The sequence below is a fragment of the Aptenodytes patagonicus genome, chromosome 4, assembly GCF_965638725.1.
Source record: "Aptenodytes patagonicus chromosome 4, bAptPat1.pri.cur, whole genome shotgun sequence".
NCBI classification, from domain to species: Eukaryota; Metazoa; Chordata; class Aves; order Sphenisciformes; family Spheniscidae; genus Aptenodytes; species Aptenodytes patagonicus.
Window position 1 is genome coordinate 28,575,156 of NC_134952.1, and position 19,473 is coordinate 28,594,628.

The 19,473-nt window shown below is 39.7% G+C and overlaps 1 protein-coding gene across 3 annotated transcripts in view; it reads right to left on the bottom strand.

The window, feature by feature from the left end:
* Positions 1-3,465: 3,465 nt before the first annotated feature.
* Positions 3,466-19,473, bottom strand: part of YIPF7 (Yip1 domain family member 7) — a 33,200-nt gene continuing 17,192 nt past the window's right edge. The window contains exons 5-7 of one of the 3 annotated variants that reach the window (XM_076336190.1): positions 15,930-16,035; positions 15,409-15,456; positions 3,466-4,173 (exon numbers count right to left, since the gene is read on the bottom strand). In XM_076336190.1, the coding sequence (XP_076192305.1) occupies positions 4,133-4,173; positions 15,409-15,456; positions 15,930-16,035 (195 nt within the window). In that variant the 3' untranslated portion in view covers positions 3,466-4,132. Of the gene's footprint in view, positions 4,174-15,287; positions 15,457-15,929; positions 16,036-19,473 lie in introns of those variants that run through there. The other 2 variants (XM_076336188.1, XM_076336189.1) reach the window with 2 other exon arrangements.

Genomic DNA, 19,473 nt, shown 5'->3' on the forward strand with positions numbered 1-19,473 from the left:
TAACATCATAAACTCTCAAAACTTATTAGCCTGCTTTGAATATCTGAAACCTAAATCCTGCTAAATCCCACATACGCCTGCAACCAGATGCAGAGACTATAACAGAGTATAGCATTGATTTATTTTTTTCTTTTCTTGTGTGATTTTGCTTCTAGTATCATCTTTCTCCTAACATTTCTCTAGATGAGCACCTCTGAGGTAGTTTCATTAGTGGTAACAACAGTGAGAGTGCTGTTTCAAGCAGGAAATAGTAACCATTTAAATAACACACTGCTTACAGCTGCTTAGCACAAACCAAGGCAAGATAACATAGTGGTTAAACTCCCCGTAGCCATTACAACTTGCCTACATTTATGCTTCATTCTAAATGCTGAATAGAGTCCTCAGGACAAAGCTGAAATGTTCGGGCCGTTGCTTAGATACTACTTTCACAGGCTTCATTTGAAAAATCTACGCATACAGGCAAATAAATAGATGAGAGTTAATAGGCTGAACCCACAATGGACAAACACAAATCACTTCTTTTACACTATAGTTGGGGATGGAAGAAACAGATGTGGAATACATAGAACTCTCATGCTGTGCAAATTGACAATATCTATGCTTTGCTGGGATGCCTCCTCCATGCACAGATATTTGGGGCCAGTCTATCCCAATGAAAACAATTTACATGAATTTGCATGAATTTGGGTCACTTGGTTTATCTGTGTTCTTGCCGTATGGGATACATACCTGAATATTGTGTTTGTTTGCTTATACAGGAGTGTCTTATAATTTGTGACCTTGCAACAACAGATCAAAACCAAGACCATATCCTAAAGTTAGAAAATCACCTTAGTCACATACACTATGAGCTTTATTTCCTAACCCAGAGGAGTTAAATTTGCAATGGTTCACATACTCTGTTCAGGATGCCCAAATTATATCTAGTGAAAACTGCTTTACTAAAAATAGATGCTGTTCTGCATAAGTATTAGATTGGTTCCTGCTATGCCATTTCCTCAGTAGGAAAAAAAAAAAAAAAGAAAAAAGGAAAAGAAAAAAAGCAATTTTGGTATGTGTTCTGCTTTGCTAATAACCAAAAATTAATTTGTTAATTTTTTTAGCACCAATAATTCATGACTTGGAGCAACACACTGAACAACCCGGGGGTTATGTAAAAGCTGACAGTTACAACATCACAATGCCAGAGCATTACCTATTATGTAGTTATGGTGACACATACTATTCTTGTGATACACACCACAAATTACATAGGAGTTTTTAGTAACTCCATTTTGCTCTATTGAGCAAAATGAAATGACTACACAAATTACTGCTTTTTGCCTTTTGTTATATTTTTTGTTAATCCCCTGCAAGATAAGTGTGTGCCTTCATAGGCTTTGCATTAAAAAACAATTGCGAAGGCAACAGAAGCAGGGCAGAATTCAATACCCCGATTATACCGGAGGAAAGAATAGATAGCAAAATAATTCTGAATTAAAAAAACAGCTATGTTTTGTAAACAAATTTTCTCTCCTTGAACTAGCTTTTAACTATTTATTTGGTCCTGCCTTAAGCATTATTTTTTATATCAGCTTGTCATTTATTTCATATAATTACTGCAAAGATTAAAAAAATCCATCAAGATATTTAAAATGGCAAATCAATCTAATTATCCACATTAAATGTACTTTCCATCAATTTCCACTACAAAAGAGTATAAACTAGCTGCTATGTACCACTTCTGTTGCAACTGCAAGATGAATAATTACGTATATATGCCATTTTTTATATTTCTGAACCTGACTTACCTGGTAGTGAAAGGGGACAGAGTAACTACTGACAGAAGTAACTGTCTTTAAAATACTCCTATAAAGAGTTATTGTAACAAGAATGACATTCCTTACGTTATATACTGTCTGCAAAATTATCCTACAGTAGATTATAATTTTCCAGACATGGGTTTTGGTGAGAGAGACTGAGTTTTAATGATTTATTTCAATGTTTGCTTTTATGAAATGAGCCATGTTCAAATATTATCAGTATAAATATGCTTACAAAAAAAGAACTTCATATTCTCACCAAGAATCACATCTCAGCAGAGGTGATCAGTATTGTTTGGTTTTGTTTTTCTCTAAAAGAATATTTTTAAATATTATATTTTTATTAAATACCATGCTTTATTTTTTCTCAACTTTTCCTTAAAATAATGAAGTTTTGACAAGTTTTTTTTCTACAGAAATAGGTGATTATTTAACATGTATTTTCCACTAAAAAACAAGCAAACAAATTGTTTAAATCAAGACAACAAAGAGACCCAAGCCATTTAATCAAATCTTTTGACAATTTATAATCAAACCAATCAAAATCATGTTATAAACATTCCACTATGAACCAGCCAACGTTCCTTAGTTCCTCCCCCCTATATGGGAAGGAGGAAATTCTTCGCTCTGAGGGTGGTGAGGCACTGGAACAGGTTGCCCGGAGAAGTTGTGGATGCCCCATCCCTGGAAGTGTTCAAGGCCAGGTTGGATGGGGCTTTGAGCAACCTGGTCTAGTGGAAGGTGTCCCTGCCCACGGCAGGGGGGTTGGACTAGATGATCTTTAAGTTCCCTTCCAACCCAAACCATTCTGTGATTCTATGATATGATTCCATGATTCTATGGGACACTATCTTCCTTCCCTTTGAGGGAATGCTACATTGTCCCAGCTGACAAAAGGATGGGGAATGTTTATACAGAAAACCAGTTCAGCAATCCACAGCTATGTGATGTTCATAGGCTTTTCAGAATAGGGAGGAATGCATTCATATACTTAAAAATCTTGCTGGAAGGGAGCCCACAAATGGGAAGGAAACAACTATTCATCCTTCAGGGCAGACGACCCTGATGTGCCATTGAGATCCCTGATGGTTCGAGTCCAGTACCCAGCAGGGCACTTGGCAGCTCCCTCCTGGCCAGCCCCTGCAGAAATGAAGGTGTTCAAATGCGGGGGATATATGCTCAGGTCTCATCCTGGCGTGGAGTCAGAAAGCCTGCAGCTCATCCCTCACAGTGCAAGGGCTGGGCAGGGTTCCCATATCCCACGGTGCAGATACAGCCTGAGATACCCACTTGATTCCTCCTTCTTCTGAACTTACTTCTCTTTGCTAACCAAGGCCTAGATCTTGTTGGATTGACCTCCCAAAAATACTATAAGTGTACGTATCCCTTGAGAAAAAGTGATGGGAAGTAAAATCATCCCCATGGAAATTAATCTGATTGTTAGAGTGCCATAGTGAGATTGAGCAAGCTCTTTATCCCGTGCCCTCCCGTTGCAGGAAGTGCCAGCATGAAGAGGTCTTTGCAGAGGAGTGTGTCATGACTTAATGCCTCTCGGTATCTTGTTTTAGTGATGGTATAGTGCTACAGTTGGATGGAGCTTTTGACTGCCTGAAAGAATTAAATCATGTATAACTGTGGTTTTATTTACTTTTAATTAAAGTAGTTTGATGTCTCAGGGTTAGATGCTTCCTTTCCATTTTTACTATAAGTGATGCAATATATAATATTGGAATCATCATAAATGCAGGTACTTCAATTCATAACTTATAATCAGTAAAACTCTACTTTTGTGCATACACCATTTACTGAACTGTATTTATACAGTTAATGTTAAAATACACTGCATGACAATTTCAGATAAGCTCTTAGAACAGTATATGTTACATCCATTCTCCCTCTAGTCAGTCAGTGGAATCCCTTCCCTTCCCCATTAAACACTATGGTTCAGCAACTAAAGTAATGTCCAGACAGGTTCAGCTAATGTCCATAGTCATATAAACAATGGCAAGATTGATGGTTTAAATGACTATTTTAATTATAAATTTTCTAACTAATATTTTTACTAAAAAATACTGAATGCTGAGCTGGAAAATTCAAGATTAAAAGATACTGCATTTTTTTACTATTGTTTTTTGATAGTTCAGCAGGTCTCAGACAATTTGGCTGGTTTCAGTGGCCCCAGTTTCTCAAGATGATGCAGATCCTGAGGAATAAATGTAAATCTGCTAGACTCGCCTCAAAACAAGCAGACCTAGTTCATCAGAGCATTCAGGCTCCTCTTCTGCTACTGAAGATCTTTGGTCATAGGTTCATCTTCAGAGGAAAGTTCATCTTACATTTGTTTCAGTCAAGAGATCTATCATGTCATCTATAAAATGTCACCAGATTTTTCTATTGGAGACAATCAAATACAACAAAAAAGCATTCACAATTCCGCCCCCCCGCAACTGCTTTATTCAGTTTGGCTAAGTCTGTGCTCAAATTTTTATCCATAAAAGTCGGTGTCCTTCAAGAGGGCATGTAGACATAATGAGAGGCACTGTATATTTTTAATTTACTGGAACAGTACCATTCATTCATTTGTTCATTCACTCACTCATTCATGATGTTATTATGATTTTTACACTCATCATGAATGATGTAGTCACAGAAAACTGCAGTTCAGCAAAAGTATGTCAAAATCTAAGCATATGAGTTGTCGCTTTGAAGTCACATATATTAGGGGTCAGACTGAACAATTTAGAAGCTCAATCATGAGCAAAAAAAAACCCTAATAAATTTTTCACATAATATATTCACAGTAGATTCATCAACCAATGTTACTTACAATAGCAATACATACCTTAGCATACTTGATATACTGTACAAAGAATAGAAACACGGAATTTTTTGTTTTACAAAAAAGAAAGTATCCAAATAACATAACCACATATTTTATGTACCTTCTGCATGACAAAAGTATACAAGAGAGTGGACCAGTAAATTACAATACTCAGTTTCCTGCAGTTGTTCAGCTAGTTGAACACATTGCTGCTCACTCTGCTAATCAGATGTTAAAACCCTTAAATTATGTTCTATAAAAACACTTCTGAGACATAATTTGTCTAATTATCTACTGCTTTTCTACAGGAGAAGAGAGACAGCTCAAACCACAAGGTAGTACAAGCTATCTCCAGGAGAGCTTTACCACTGGTAGAGCTTGCTTGAAATGTCTGGGTAGATCTTTCAGTCAACTCGTTTGTGGCAGGACAGTAAAAAGCTGATGTGACATGTTTGATATAATTTCTTTTGACAAATAATAGAGACTCTTTGAACATGAATTGATTTCCATTGTCATGTACAATCTGTTCAGAAGCTCTCCGTCCTTGAAGACAAGACTCTTAAGAATTCACCATCTGGGCTGAATTAGCTGAATGCACATGGAATAATTCAAGCCATTTACATGAGTCATCTGCTACCGAAAAATATATGTATATGTATGATAGAGATATCTGTATTCTACCAGTGATCCATGTAATTTAGGTGGAGTCCTCCTCATGGAGCTAGGCATCAGGACTGATTTCTGAAGGGCATTCCAGCATTCAGGGGAGACATTTTAGGGTGACAGAGTCCCAAGGCTTGAACGAATGCAAGCATACAGGCAATTGTGAGGAGCCAAAGTCAGCAGCAGTAGTTTTCCAAGCAGAGACAGTTCAATGATGACAGAGACAGCTGCTAATATTTTTCTATTATTATTAAAATAATAATAATTAAAAAAGAAACAAGAAACTGATTATTTGCAGCCAAATACAGGTCTCGGTTAATTTCTTTTTAACTCCCTAGGCTAACCTCAGAGCTTTTTTGTCAATCTGGGCAAATCCGGAAGAGACTTAGAAGCAAAGTCAATGGGCCTTTGAATATGATCTTCTGCTATATATGAATTAATATGGAAAATCAGCTTAAAGTAACTTTAACTTCATTTCAATGTATCACAGCAGCTTGCGGTGATACAACCTTCCTGTCTCCATCAGAAACTTTCTGAAGGTGTGTGCACCAACATCTCACATCTAAAAATTAGTACAAAGGAGGCAATATTCCTGGTGTGCTAACCAGCAACAAGAGATGTTATCTGAGCACTCCCAGAGTACTGCTTGTGTAACAGGAATTAATCTTCCACTGCAGTAAGGAATGTATGTGAAATGTACTAGATTCACAACACAGACAAGCCTAGCACTCTTGTTAGGGTGGCCAGCCCTGGCATGCAGCTACACTAATAAAATAACATGAGAATTTATAAGATACTACGGAGAGCAAAAAGGGGGTAATATATATGCAGACATCTAACCCTGACTTGTGGCTACACTAACAAGATAGCAACATAAGAAGTAGTAGAAATGAGAAATATTGTTGATAACAAAAGAGGGTCACTAGCTTAAAGGAATTGCTGATGGAGGTAGAAATTGCCATAGAATCATAGAATCATAGAATCATTAAGGTTGGAAAAGACCTCTAAGATCATCGAGTCCAACCGTCGACCCAACACCACCATGCCCACTAAACCATGTCCCTAAGCGCCTCATCTACACGTCTTTTAAATACCTCCAGGGATGGGGACTCCACCACTTCCCTGGGCAGCCTCTTCCAATGTTTAACCACTCTTTCAGTAAAGACATTTTTCCTGATATCCAATCTAAACCTGCCCTGGCACAACTTGAGGCCATTTAACCATTAAATGCCATTTAACTGGCATTTACCAGTGCAACGATATCACAAATACTGAAGAGGTATAAAGTACCAAAATTAGGGACAACAGGAAAGAGTAAATAGGGACAGATTGTTTATTTGGGAGTGGATGAGAGTGGTAAAAGGAAGAACTTGGGAAGCAAAAAAGGGAGAAAAAGGGAATATAAGCAGAAGTGTATAATTTAACTAGCTGTTTAGGGGTACCTATTGGGCGGCCTTCTGTTGATCCTGCTTGGAGAAGGAAAAGAAATCCATTATTGCTCTGATCATATGTGTGTCTGACTTTTTTCTGTGGTAATTGGGGGTACATAAAGTGTTTTCCCTAAAACTGGTGAGGGAATACATGAAGGGGGTGGACTAATCATAATAGCTGTGGTATTTAACTTTTAGCAGAATCCATATTCAGAGTTAGGCATCTATGCTCACAATAAATAGACTCATGAAAGCCAGCAAGCTAAACAAGCCGTTCCTAAATGCTGAGAAACATTTGGTTCCTTATGCTAAGCCGAATTCAGTATTCAGTATGGTTGTTAGCTGCCAAAACCACTTGTCACTTACCCGTGCTCAGAGTATTAGCATGGGATTAGTAATGCCACATATTTACTCAATCCTGTAATGGTTATATGGGAGGGGGAAACTGAGAGGCAGTTCTGTTCCTCACCTGGATTAGACCCACGTCTCCCATAGCGTAATAAGAAATTATATCACGTGGAAGTCTCTTGATCTCTTCCAATATATTTTGTGCAAAATACTTATATACTTACTGGATCAGAATTAATGTTTACCAGTCTTTTGTTTATGACTACAGTTGCTTAGATAGCCTCACCAGGGTTATATGGAAATTTGGAGTATGTAAGTTTTGAATGTGCAAGCTTCATTGTCGAAACTCAAGCACGTGTCTGATTTTTGTATGTGTTAAAGTTCCAGTTGTAATGTGAAAGACCCCATGGAACACCTTGTCTTGAGTACAGGCAACTTTTGGGTTGGGTTCATCATTTTTGGAATCTGCAGGAATTTTATACCTTGCTGATTACAGCTGAACTACTTACAGCCGTTTTCTGAAACAGAAGACTATACACAACACAGAATTTGTTGTACAATACAGAAGCTTAGCATATGCTGTTTACAGTTTTACGTTTCCTTCAGTATAATAAGGCCCCAGCGAGTGATATGTGCTTTAGAAGCACTGAGGTTTTCCAGAACTTTTGTGGTTTTAAGTGGTCTCTGGTTGTCCTGCTGTGAAATTACAGAAAGAGCATACTTTGTAGCAAGCTCCGTTTTAAGTTTTCCCCCTTCCACTTGTAACGGGAACCAAATAACACTTCATTTATTGTCTGCTAAATTAAACAGTTGTAGAATTGCTATCATGTTCCCAGTGGCTTCCATGATGCTGTCTACAAGCTGATAAAACTGAAGTCTTCTCATAATGTCCTCCTGGGACAGAGGCTTGATTTTTGTGTTGATCTGAACATTTTATATATCTGCCATAGTTTCTTTCTTGCTTTTTGTTCAGCCAACAACATTTTGTGTTGTACGACCATGTCCCGTAAGACAAGCAGACAATCTAATTTTAAGTGTTCACTAAAACATGGTAAGGCTAGACTCATTAAATTAGACCTCTTCGGATATTTCAGTATACTGTACAGGCCCTGATGTTAAACCTTTATGTCTCATCTCAGATGTTTACTTTAGCCAAGTTTGGGCAGTTTTGCCAATGTTCTCAACAAAATGTTGAGAATTATCTTGATTTTAGAAGACAGAAGAGGTATTCACAGGCCTACAGCACATGCCCCATGAAGAGAGGTGGAGGCAGCATAGTCTGACAAAGAGAAGGTTAAGGAGCAACCTAATAGCAGCCTACACCTTTCTGAAGGACAGACAGAAAAATGCAGAGCCAAACCCTCCGCAGCTGTGGCAGATGGCACAACAAGAGGCAATAGCCATGAATCGTGGGTTGGGAGGTTCAGGTTGGACATCAGGAGAAACTTCAGCAGGAGCATGGTGCAGCACTGGAACAGGTTGCCCATGGATGATGTGGACACACTTGGAAGTTTTCAAGACCTGGCTAGACAAACCCATGGCTGACATAACCCAGTGCTGGGGATAGTAACGCTTTGAGGAGGAGGCTGGACAACGTGTTCCTCTGATGTCCCTTCCAAACAACATTTCTATGACTCTGTGATGTGATTCTGACATTCTCCCTTCTTAATTCAGTGGAAATGCATGTGGAAAACTAATTTTTTTTAAGCGGACTATTACGCTTATTGTTAAAACAGTTTAACAGAACTGCATTTTTTCTACAAAAAATAAGCACATACATGAAGAGCAACTCTGGTTGTACAGTAAAGCTTCAAATCCATTCTTTCATTTTGCATGTGAAAAACATGGTGATGATGGAAAGGCAGAGACTGTGAATTAGCTACATGGAGCCTTATGTCCTAAAGGGAATACAGACTGAAACACTAAGAGTCTTGAACGTTTATGAGGGATGTTTTATTCTCTCTCCAAAATCCTCTTTTGCCTCTTACCCTCCCATTATTCAAGAAGCGTGACTGACTTATTAGCCAATGATCATAATTCCTTTCTTAACTAAAACTGAAATCTTTGTGCCCTCTATTAAAGGGTGGAGAGAGACAATACCAGTAAAGGAACATTCAATGGAATCCTTTCATCCACAGTCATACCTAATACAAACTACTGCAGTAGACAGACAGAATACTGCAATGAAAATGTGTTCTCAGTCTCCCTCCTTTCTTGCATCCACTTCCTCCAGCCATATAATGTAATATTTTATTGTTTCCATAGAGGAGCTACCTGCAACTACGCAGCCAGGGGTAGCCCAGCATGAAATGGCCAGTCTCTGAGCCCACACTGCTGGGAGCAGTGTCTGTTTGCTGCCTTATGTGCTGTATTTTAAGATTCATGTGAAGAAGAAAATAAAACCTACAGGAAGAAATCAAGGCTGGCATTCACCAAGATGGCAAAAATCATCAGGTTAAATAATTAATTTTTCCTTGGACTAAATATATGTACTTTGTACATTAAACATTGCTTGGGGAAGGGATTTTACAGGTGTGATTTATGGGATCAGTAAGCAGACTTTACCTGCTATGCTTGTAAATCTTTGCATTGCATTGATAGTTTACAGTAATAGCTTTAAAAGTAAATTAGGACATACTTCATGATTCCCTTAAGGATATATATGGACTTGCTATCTTTGGTGGATAAAAATGTAGCTGCTGCACTAAATATGCATCTCATGAAGAGAAAGTTGGGTACTGAATAATGAATTCTGCCCAAGCCTCAAGCTCTGTTGGACTTTCCCCTATACATTTCTGATGAATTGGTAGTACTGCACTAAAGAAATAGATTAGAAACTGACTGATCCCCTTCACAATAGTGACCTCAATTTTGTAGATGCTAAGAATCACAAACCAACCAGTCTCCCTCTTTTCATCAGAGACAAGCATTTTATTTTACTTCTGATTTGAATTTATTTCTTCCCAAGGACCTCTTTAGATTCTAACACCAAATAAGACCATTTTCCCTGAGGTATATTGTGGTTTCTCTGCTTGTGAAGAGAAAAAGGTGTAGATGAGGGTATGGCATCAGTTAATTTATTTACAAGTACCTGCTTCTACTGATTAATGTCTGTCTGAACCAGAAGGAATCTGCTTTCAAGTTTTTTCATTAAAAATGTGAAAGCAATTTTGCTAACACAAACTATTCTTTGTCAGGCATGTCACAGCTATTTTACACTCCACAGAAAGTTGAAAACTGTCCTTTTTTCTGTCCTTAAAGCTAAACCCCGCTGTTGCCCAGGAACATGATGTTGGCCAGACATGTCAGGTATTCCTAAGATCCACCAACTGATATTTGTTATTGACCCGACTCCAAATTTACTGCAGTGTAACTCAGAGTAAAAGCTGATCTTTTTTTGCACTAGTTTCCCTTCTCAAGCACTAGAAATGGTGTTTAGTATCATTCCTGAATTTGGAGGGAAGAGTAATTCCCCTTACTGCAGGAGCCTGTGGATGGAATTGTACATTTTGCACCAGCTTGGAGGTCAGCCTACATGCTCAGTGCTCCCTTTTACTTAAAAATTATGAGCTGGATTGAGAAGCAGTGTAGATAGTATGGCTTCACCAGAGTTACCAGAATACACTGATTTACATATAATGAGGACTGAGCTGTAAGAACATACAGTGAGTGAGGCATTGCTACCATAGTAGCATTTCTGCTGTAAATGCATATGATACTGAACAATGCCAAATGATCTGGTACCTGGGCGCCCAGCCTAGCCATGCTTGTTACTGCCCAGACTCCCTGAACTTCTGGCTCTGTTTCCACTCCTGTCCACTCTATCCTTTTCACCAGAGCTGGGATGGTGAAAATGACCATTGAAATTGAAAATGAAAATGGCTCCCCAGTGCCACCCACCAGCGGTGGGGAAGAGAAGAGATGGGAGGTGGCTGGCATGCTTACTTCCTTCTCGGTCTGCTGCTGGCACATCTCTCCCCGGCATAATGCAGAACCCTGCCAAGAACTTCTTTCTGGGGGAGCTGAGGTAGGGGGAAGGGGACCAGTGGGCCTAGGGAGGACAGTGGATGAGGGCCGTGCAGTGACAGAGTGGGGAGATAAAGAACTGTGGAAGAAGAGAGGGAATGGTGAAAAAGTGATCCAATTTCCTTTGCATCTAGCAGCATCTTGTGTTTTCAACTGTAGCGTACCTACCTCCCCAGTAGTTCACCTGAATGGCCCAATGCCTAGCTGCAAAACTTTGGTTCAGATGGCTGAGGAAATTCATTGTTGCAAGAAAGAGCTGTGAGGAAGTCTGTAGCAAAGTCATAAGGACAAAAATAGAAAGGTATAAAATCTTATAGGGAAACACAAGGAGCTGGAGGACAGCAACTGGAGAGTGAGAAAGACTCTGGGCAGCAGAGACTTTTCAGATGTCTTCTTGGGGTAGTGAGCATGCATAGCCTAGCAGCTCACTGAATGCCCTAGACATCTCGTAGGTCCATTAGACAAGAAACGATTGCTTTATTCATTGAAACCAAATATATCCTGATCACAGCATCTCTTTGTGCATGCCTAATGGTGCCTGAACAAAATGACCCGGTACGGCAGGGTTACAAGAGTATCACCAGTCATCACCAGTATAAAAATCCTAAGGACTGGCCCCAGCCTATCCACCAGACTGGTTAGCAAGCGGAACAAAAAAGAGAGACAAACCTCCTTTCCTCCCTTGTGCAGTTTCCCAAAGTTCACTGACTCCTTGTGCAAAAGTTCTAATAATATTGGGATATGTGATGATATCTGTTATACTGTGTTTGGTGTACTATTTATGAACAGTTGAAATGGTATCCACCATCACTAGCAGGAATGTATGTGTTCTCAGCTTTCGTAGTGAGCAGTAAAAGCTCTACTCTGACACCAGTGAATCTAGCGAAAGGATTTCTATTGACTTTGATGGGTGATGGATCAGGATCGAAATGAGGTAGAAAATTATTTTCTCTGCTTGCTGTTTATTAGAAATTTATCTAAAGAACAGCTGACTTAAAAAGAAAATAATGAAAATAGTTTATTCAGTCTTATTGCTCTGACGTTATAGAAATATTTGTCTAGGATCAGATTAATTGGTATGAAAGAAACATTTTGGACTGACAGAAAATCTTATCTTTCCTTTTCCTTCCTATTTGATTTCCGTTCAAATTACTTAATAATGGAATGCAACTTTATAAAATGCCCACTGCACGAGAAAAGGGATAAGGAAAATAATACAAGCACTCCTGTGATTAAGGCATTGACCCAGTTCTTTGTGTGTCTTCAAAAGTGTAGAAAATAGCACAATTTCCTCTTCTCCATACTTCTAAGTAATACAAAGCTACGCAATGCGTTTCCAGTGATCCAAGTCAACTGAAATCTGAGACATAGCAGCTTAAGTCAGCTTTGTGTTCCTGAAACTGAAAACAGCCCAACCTTGTCATTTGATTCTTTCTGGTCATCTTATCTACTTGTGCCTATGCCTGCACCAAAATTGCTGTCCACCAGTGATTTTTTTTTTTTGTAAATGTGGTCCAGTTAAGCACATTCTAGGACATACTGAGAGGGAAAGATTTTCCAGTTCTTCAAAATTTTTGATGACTGTTGAAACCCTAATTCCCCCTCAAATTTCCAGCACTCAGGTTGTATTGCTGTTTGTTCAGACGGATTTGTATCTGTGCTTTGAACAAATAGGCAGACTTGTCAGAAAAAATGATCTCAGACAAAAACTTTCCACCAGATCTGTTAAAAAAACCACACATGCATCTATTTGCTAAAATGGAGCATGCCCTATCAAGGGCAAAGAAGTTACTATAAATAGTCAGTAATAAACAGAATATCAACAGCATATGATGGATTAACTGTTGTAAAGAGTTATTGCTGACCATGCACATTGTCTTGTCACACTGGACTGCAGAATAAAAGTACTAGTGGATTTTACTGCAAAAATATTTCTGGAACTCATTGAACGGATTACTACCTGCAGAAACAGACTGACTGACAGAGTTACAGATGTTTGATTACTTAAAACATTACAGACCATTCATAAAATAAAGCCCTTCATTGAGTTAGCTCACAACTACTGAACTAATACCTTGTTGAGGTCACCTGGGCCATTTACCAACTCCATCTAACAGGGAGCAGTGTGCGGGATCCAGTTCTGCCAGCCAGGCTGACGCTGCATGGCTGGGAACCATGGCTGTGGACAGTGATTGTGAACCGAAAAGTCAGGAGACCTGCAGGACATACTGAATTTCCCACAAGAAACCAGGACCCATCACATGTTGGGGATGCTGCACGTCTGGGTAAGAGTCACTCGGTAGCCCAGAATTGGAGCCTGGATTTCAGCAGTATTGATTTTTGGTAGAGTCCATTTCTTAACACGTAGTTATTGTGGGACAGACAGCTAAGTCTTCCTGCAATTCATCCTGCCTGCCAGTACACTGGCCAATGTACACAGGTGTGAGTGCTGGGTTTAGATCTGGCATAAACACCTCTAGTGCTCTCAGCTGCCCCATATAGGATGCATCCCTTGTATCAATAAACTGTGTAACCCTTTCCCAGTCCTGCTGTAGTTTATGTCCCCCATAGTTTAAAACCAAGACTCCCAAGCAAGGAATGCGAGTTATGACATTTGTTCATACCCATCTTGGCCTTGGGAAGTCTGTGTTTTCCACTCTTCAGGTTGCTCCCTGGAGGTTTTAATAAGGATCATCAAAGGTAGAGAGAGAGGGCCTCTGTCTCTGAGGTCTTTCTTTTTTCTTCCCCACACTAGGGAGATGTGGCCACTGGAAAGAAGTGAGGTGTTGCACAGTGACAGGGAAATGGCAGAGGAGGAGAAGAACATGGCAGGCAGGAGAGCATCTTGCTGGCCGGAGGCTGCCCATCTGGCTCCACCAGGTTAGAAAGCAAATATGTCATTCGTGATAAGGGCCATCCCATCTGATACGCAGTCCATCGGGTTTAAAAGTTGGCAGCCATGCGTATGGGGAGCTTGTGTCCCAGTGAAAAGACAACTTGCTAGTCTGGGAAGTGGCACTTCACTTAGACTATTTTGTGAGAGTTGACTTGAGGGTCCATTTCCTGAGTGCCTGGTAATCTTTAAGGAGCAAAGCTCTCCTCATGGCACATTTGTGAAATGTGAAAGTATGGTTATCCTTGCTGAGGAGTCACGGGGCCAGATCCTAAAAGATGCCTGTCTCTAAAGGAAATCAGTGGGATACGTCACTAAACACCTTTGGGATTCAAGGCCCAAATCACTGGCCAGGGTCCCATAGGAAATCCAGCAAAATGCCTGAGTTGAACCTGTGTGGACTAAGTCTCAATCCAGTGTGTTAACCACAATCCCTTTCTTCTTACAGACAAACCCTTCTTCCCTTAACTCCTTGAGCTGTTTAAAAAATGTTGGTAAACACATGTATACAGAATTTATGTATAAACTGATGCCTGTAGCTTCACATTGTCCAGTTCATTCACATCTGAATGCATGACATCGCACGCACTGGGATTTGTAGGCACACAGCATATTATTATTGTTGCCATGTATTGTATTTGCATTACGACCTTCCTTAAATGTGCAGCATTGTTTTGTTAAGCAATCAGAATGCAAATACCACTGGCACAGCTAGAAAACATCAAAGTATCCCAAGTACACAAAGTATGCAAACTGTGCAGTAAAGCACACAAATCCTAACAAGCTCATTAGTACCATACTGCAGTGATTACAGAGCAAAATGCTTTCTGTGGTGCACCAGTCAGGCTATAGAGAGGGAAAGCTTTGCAATGTTTTAATGCAATGTTGCCATCAATTGTGTACTGCTACAGCAGTCATATTTTACCAGCATAAGCTGTTCTGGGAAAGAGGCACTGTTCTCTGCTTGTACCTTGCCCAGGTATCATTCTTGATTAGCCATTAGGCACTACATAATAATCATGAGGATGAGGATAATAATTATAAACATAAGAATTATGGTCTTTGGTCAGACCAAAGCCCCATCGAGCTCAGCATCCTTTTTCGGACAGTGACCAGAACTATATTTTTAAGCAAATAATGTGAGAAACCGGGCATGCATAGAGTGACTCTTTCCCTGGTATGGCCTTTGAGTTTCCAGCAATCAGCAGCATGTGTGTGAAATCTGAAACTAGACTCTGTATGTGTCCTCTAGCAGTCTGATTTGCATCATCGTCTCTGTTGTAACTTAATGACTCAAAACCAGATAACCAACAGTCTATTGTTAGTGTACCTTTAACACCCCTACCAGTACGTACATATATATATATGTGTATATATATACACACACAAAACAACCATAACTGTCCAGTATATGCCACCTACCATTAAAAGAAAGGCGCAGATCTTTAGCATAGTCACTTGAAAGATCTACTGAGAGAAAGATTAAAGTTTTAAAGGAAAGTCACCCTGTCATATCATCGTGTCAGAAATTATGTCAATCCTTCTTTGAGGCAGAGGATGGACTAAATGGCCTCTCAGTGTTCTTTTCTACACTGATTTTTTATGAATCTATGATTATTCAGCTGCTACAATAGTTAGAAAGTTCAGTTTTAATTAGTCTGAAATAGGAAAATGTCTTTCATTCTGCTTGATGATGTAACACACATGTAATATTTCAGCTGGTGGAACCAGATGAAGGACCTGTAAGGGCTGTGGTCATCTGGGGACCATAGCTTTTGGTAAGCTATAGCCATAGCACAGGAGCTGAACTGCTGTGCATACATATATCTTCTGGCCAAGAGCAACAGGGAGAGAGACATCAGCAACATAGGTGTGATCTATCTTAGCAAAAATACCTCTACATTATTCACCGAACACAGGTTGTGGCTCTGGTGGACACTTACGCGGAGATCCTTGCCGCACTTCAGGGTACTCTTGGCAACCGACCTTAGCAACTGATCTGAGCCTCCTCCTTTGCAGCAGGACCCAATCAATAATCAGACTGGTGCGCTGGAAAGAGAATATACAAGTATATAGGCAGCAATGGTGGTGAAGCAAACTGCAAAGTTCTCCGTTAAACATATCACCTCAGTATCTGTCCTCAGAAATTCACGTGTCTCCAGGGTGAATTTCTCTTTTAAGAAGTGGTCCTTTTTACAAGGCAGGAAGCATTAGGTATGCTCATATCGCAGTCAAAGGGTTTCCTATGCAGTGCCAACAGTTATTCAGCAGTACTCATTATGCAGGTGAGATATATCGCAGTGCTGCTACTCTGCAACACTCTGCAGATCTCTATGCACCATGTGCACAATGTCTGAAATATAAGCAAATTTATGCTGCACTCATCCTTTTTGTGGTTATTAGTGTCATTTAGTATCATCTTCCTCCAGCAAATTGACTCACCAAGCAAAATGCACAAGTGCACTTTAAAGTGGATCACATTATCACGCCTACTTCTTCTGAAGAGCCAAGTGCCATTACTACTTTTCACAAGGAGTAACTGCCTAAACTGTTTCACATTCTGCAGTGCATCAACAGTGTACTTCCTCCATTCAGTTAGCAATTCAGAAGAGCGATTGAACAGTAATGCATGAATATCATACTGTTCTACAATGGAGAGATAAAATCTAGTGCATCACTTTATGCCTCTTCAAATGTTAGGGTATTCTTTTCTGGAGCCTTTTCATTGAGATATGCAGTTGTATCACTCCTAAGGCCCTGATCGTATTTGGGGTTTCAACAAGGTATTTGCATTAAAAATACTACTTTTACTCATAAAACGTATTAGAGGTTTCTCTCTCAACTCTACTGTTTAGATGACGTATAATCCTAACCGCAGTTAATTTCACAGTCAGCTGTAGACCAAAAGGACTAATGACGGCCAAGTGCTGACAGGATTTTATTTCAGAAATATTTTCACATTGTACACTAGCACTCCTTCTTCCTCTGTGTGTTTTATTTTCTACAAGGTCAGTGGAGTATCAAAGTGTCGTGGTTAAATACAACAAGGATGCAGACTGTTAAATGGCTAAGATTATGACTAAAACTGTGAACTTGGAACCAGAAACCGGGAAACCAAAAATCAGGAACAAGAAGAAGTATTGGCTAAGGAGCATAGTCAGGAGAAGGGCTAAAGGTCAGAAACGAGAGCAACCAACAATCTACTAGTGAAGAGCAAAGCCGGAGCCCAGTCAAACTTCATATCGTACATTTAGAGCTGAGATAAGGAGCAGTTAGCACTTGAGCTAGACAACCTGCAGCCACTCAATGTCCAGAGATGGAGGTTAAATAAACTAGAATAAAACAAAGGAACAATGTTGTCGCCAGGGATCACATTTTGCATCCATGCATTGGGATAGCTTCTTATGCTTGATTGCTACAGCTGTCTCTACCCAGAATTATATGTGGGTCATTAGTCCCCTGGGAGACTGCCTGTGGTAGCCTGGTGGCTCGCTGCACTTTGATTGCTCAGGAGTGCTTGTCAAGAGGCTGTCAGGAAAATCACCGAAATACACACCTGAGCTCAGATCTCAGTGGCTTTTGATAGGACTGGCCTTTGTCCCTTTGAAAATCTACCCCTTGTTCTCTGCAAAGTGGTGGCTTCCCATGTGGTCTGTTACGTTTACAATTATGCATGTTTGGTGTTTCTGTGACCTCTTTTCACTCATTACCGCTGCACTTAACATCATGGCAAAAGAAGGGTAATGATTCTTTTTTTGCAGTTGTAACTAAAATGCTACCATAGCAGAGGGTATGTGTTGGCCAAGGTCTTTATTATGCAACTGTATGCAGATCACTGTGAATTGCATCGTTCATCTAGTTCAGTGATGCAGCACCAAGGTCACTAGGCATTTTTAAGCTAATGATGAGACCATAAGTCTAATAAATGTGCTTGGTAATCACAGCAAACATATTGGCATTGTCTCAGATGTTATTCTTTCAAAATCACTTGGCAAACACAACTAAAACACAACCCTTGTGCATGCTCTGACCTAAGAATGCACCATCAGGAGCACTGAGGAGGTGAGACTGTTTAAGCAGACAAGTCATGGCCTACAGCTACAAAATTGGTACTTCTAACAGTGCCATTGCAGTTTACTTAGAATAAACATGCAAGAGGCTAAATGAATTGGTGAAGGGCAAATTTTGACAGAGAGAAGATTTTGAAAAGGAACATATCCATAAGTAATGCCAACACAGGTAGAGATCAATTTCATATTACAATGATCTAGGCAGGTTAACATTAATTATCCAGTTTATTTTTGTAGCCATTATGCTGCAGTAACCCACTACTGGCTGATCCAGTAGCCTTTTGTTGTCTGTCAGAAAATACATTAACCACCAAATGCATCATGTCACTGTGAGCTTTGCCATTATGTGCAGTGATTCTCCATAAGGCTTATCAGATGCTGCAACTGCTGATTTCTTTGAAAGGATATATATCAGCTCCCAGGCTGGGTCACCAGATTGCTAATATTGTGCCCTCAGAAAGTGGTGATGTACTGCCCAGAACTTGTTGCCGCCCCAGTGTCTTGCAACCCATCATATATATGTATATTTTTATTTTTACATATGTATATGTATATCATATATATTTATATTTATTTTTTTGGCTACCAGGCATAAACAAGCCCACAACAGCCTGACCGCTAAGTATGCTCCTGACAGTAAGGGAGGAAAAGGACATTTAAACCAGACACAATTTATTGAATTCTTGCTTCACTTATACCCATTATTGATATGAATAAAGGTCAGTAATTCAACATTACTGCAAAATTCACTTAAGATCTTTCAGTGGACAGAAAAAGCCAACATGTGAAGATGGCTGTTTAGCAAGGACCTGAAATAAATGTGGTGGCAAGAGAAGTCTAAGACAAGACAGAGCTGTCATGTCTCATTCTCAAATGACATAAACAATGCAGTCATGAAAAAGTCAGTTTCACTGCTTTTGTATATAAGCTTTCTGTGGCTTCCATGCTAAAAAATGGAAAAATATTACCCTTTGCTAATGGAGCTATTTCACCAGGAAGCATGGCATGTGTCCAATTCAATGTGTCAGCAGCTTTCAATCCTCAATTCAGTTTACCAACAGTTAAACTATTCAAGGCCTGTATTATAACCTTTTAGAGATGACGTGTGGCAAGATGATTTTTGATAAATAGTGGAAACTTGGTACTACAAATGTGGCCCTTGGCTTGCCAAGGAGAGCAGGTCTCTGGATGCAACCTGACGTGTTGTCAGACGCTGCTGTTCAGATAACCACTTTATCGTCATTCCGTACTCCGACCCACACTATGGTCTCCTCTCACTCGGAGTATGTTCACTTCCATTCTCGCCTGCATTTTGTTGCAATAGAACAGTAAAATGTTTAGACTACAGCAGAATGCTGCAAGCTCGTTTCTGAGGGTGACCTTGAGTACATCTGGCACACAAGAAGTGCAGTGGAAG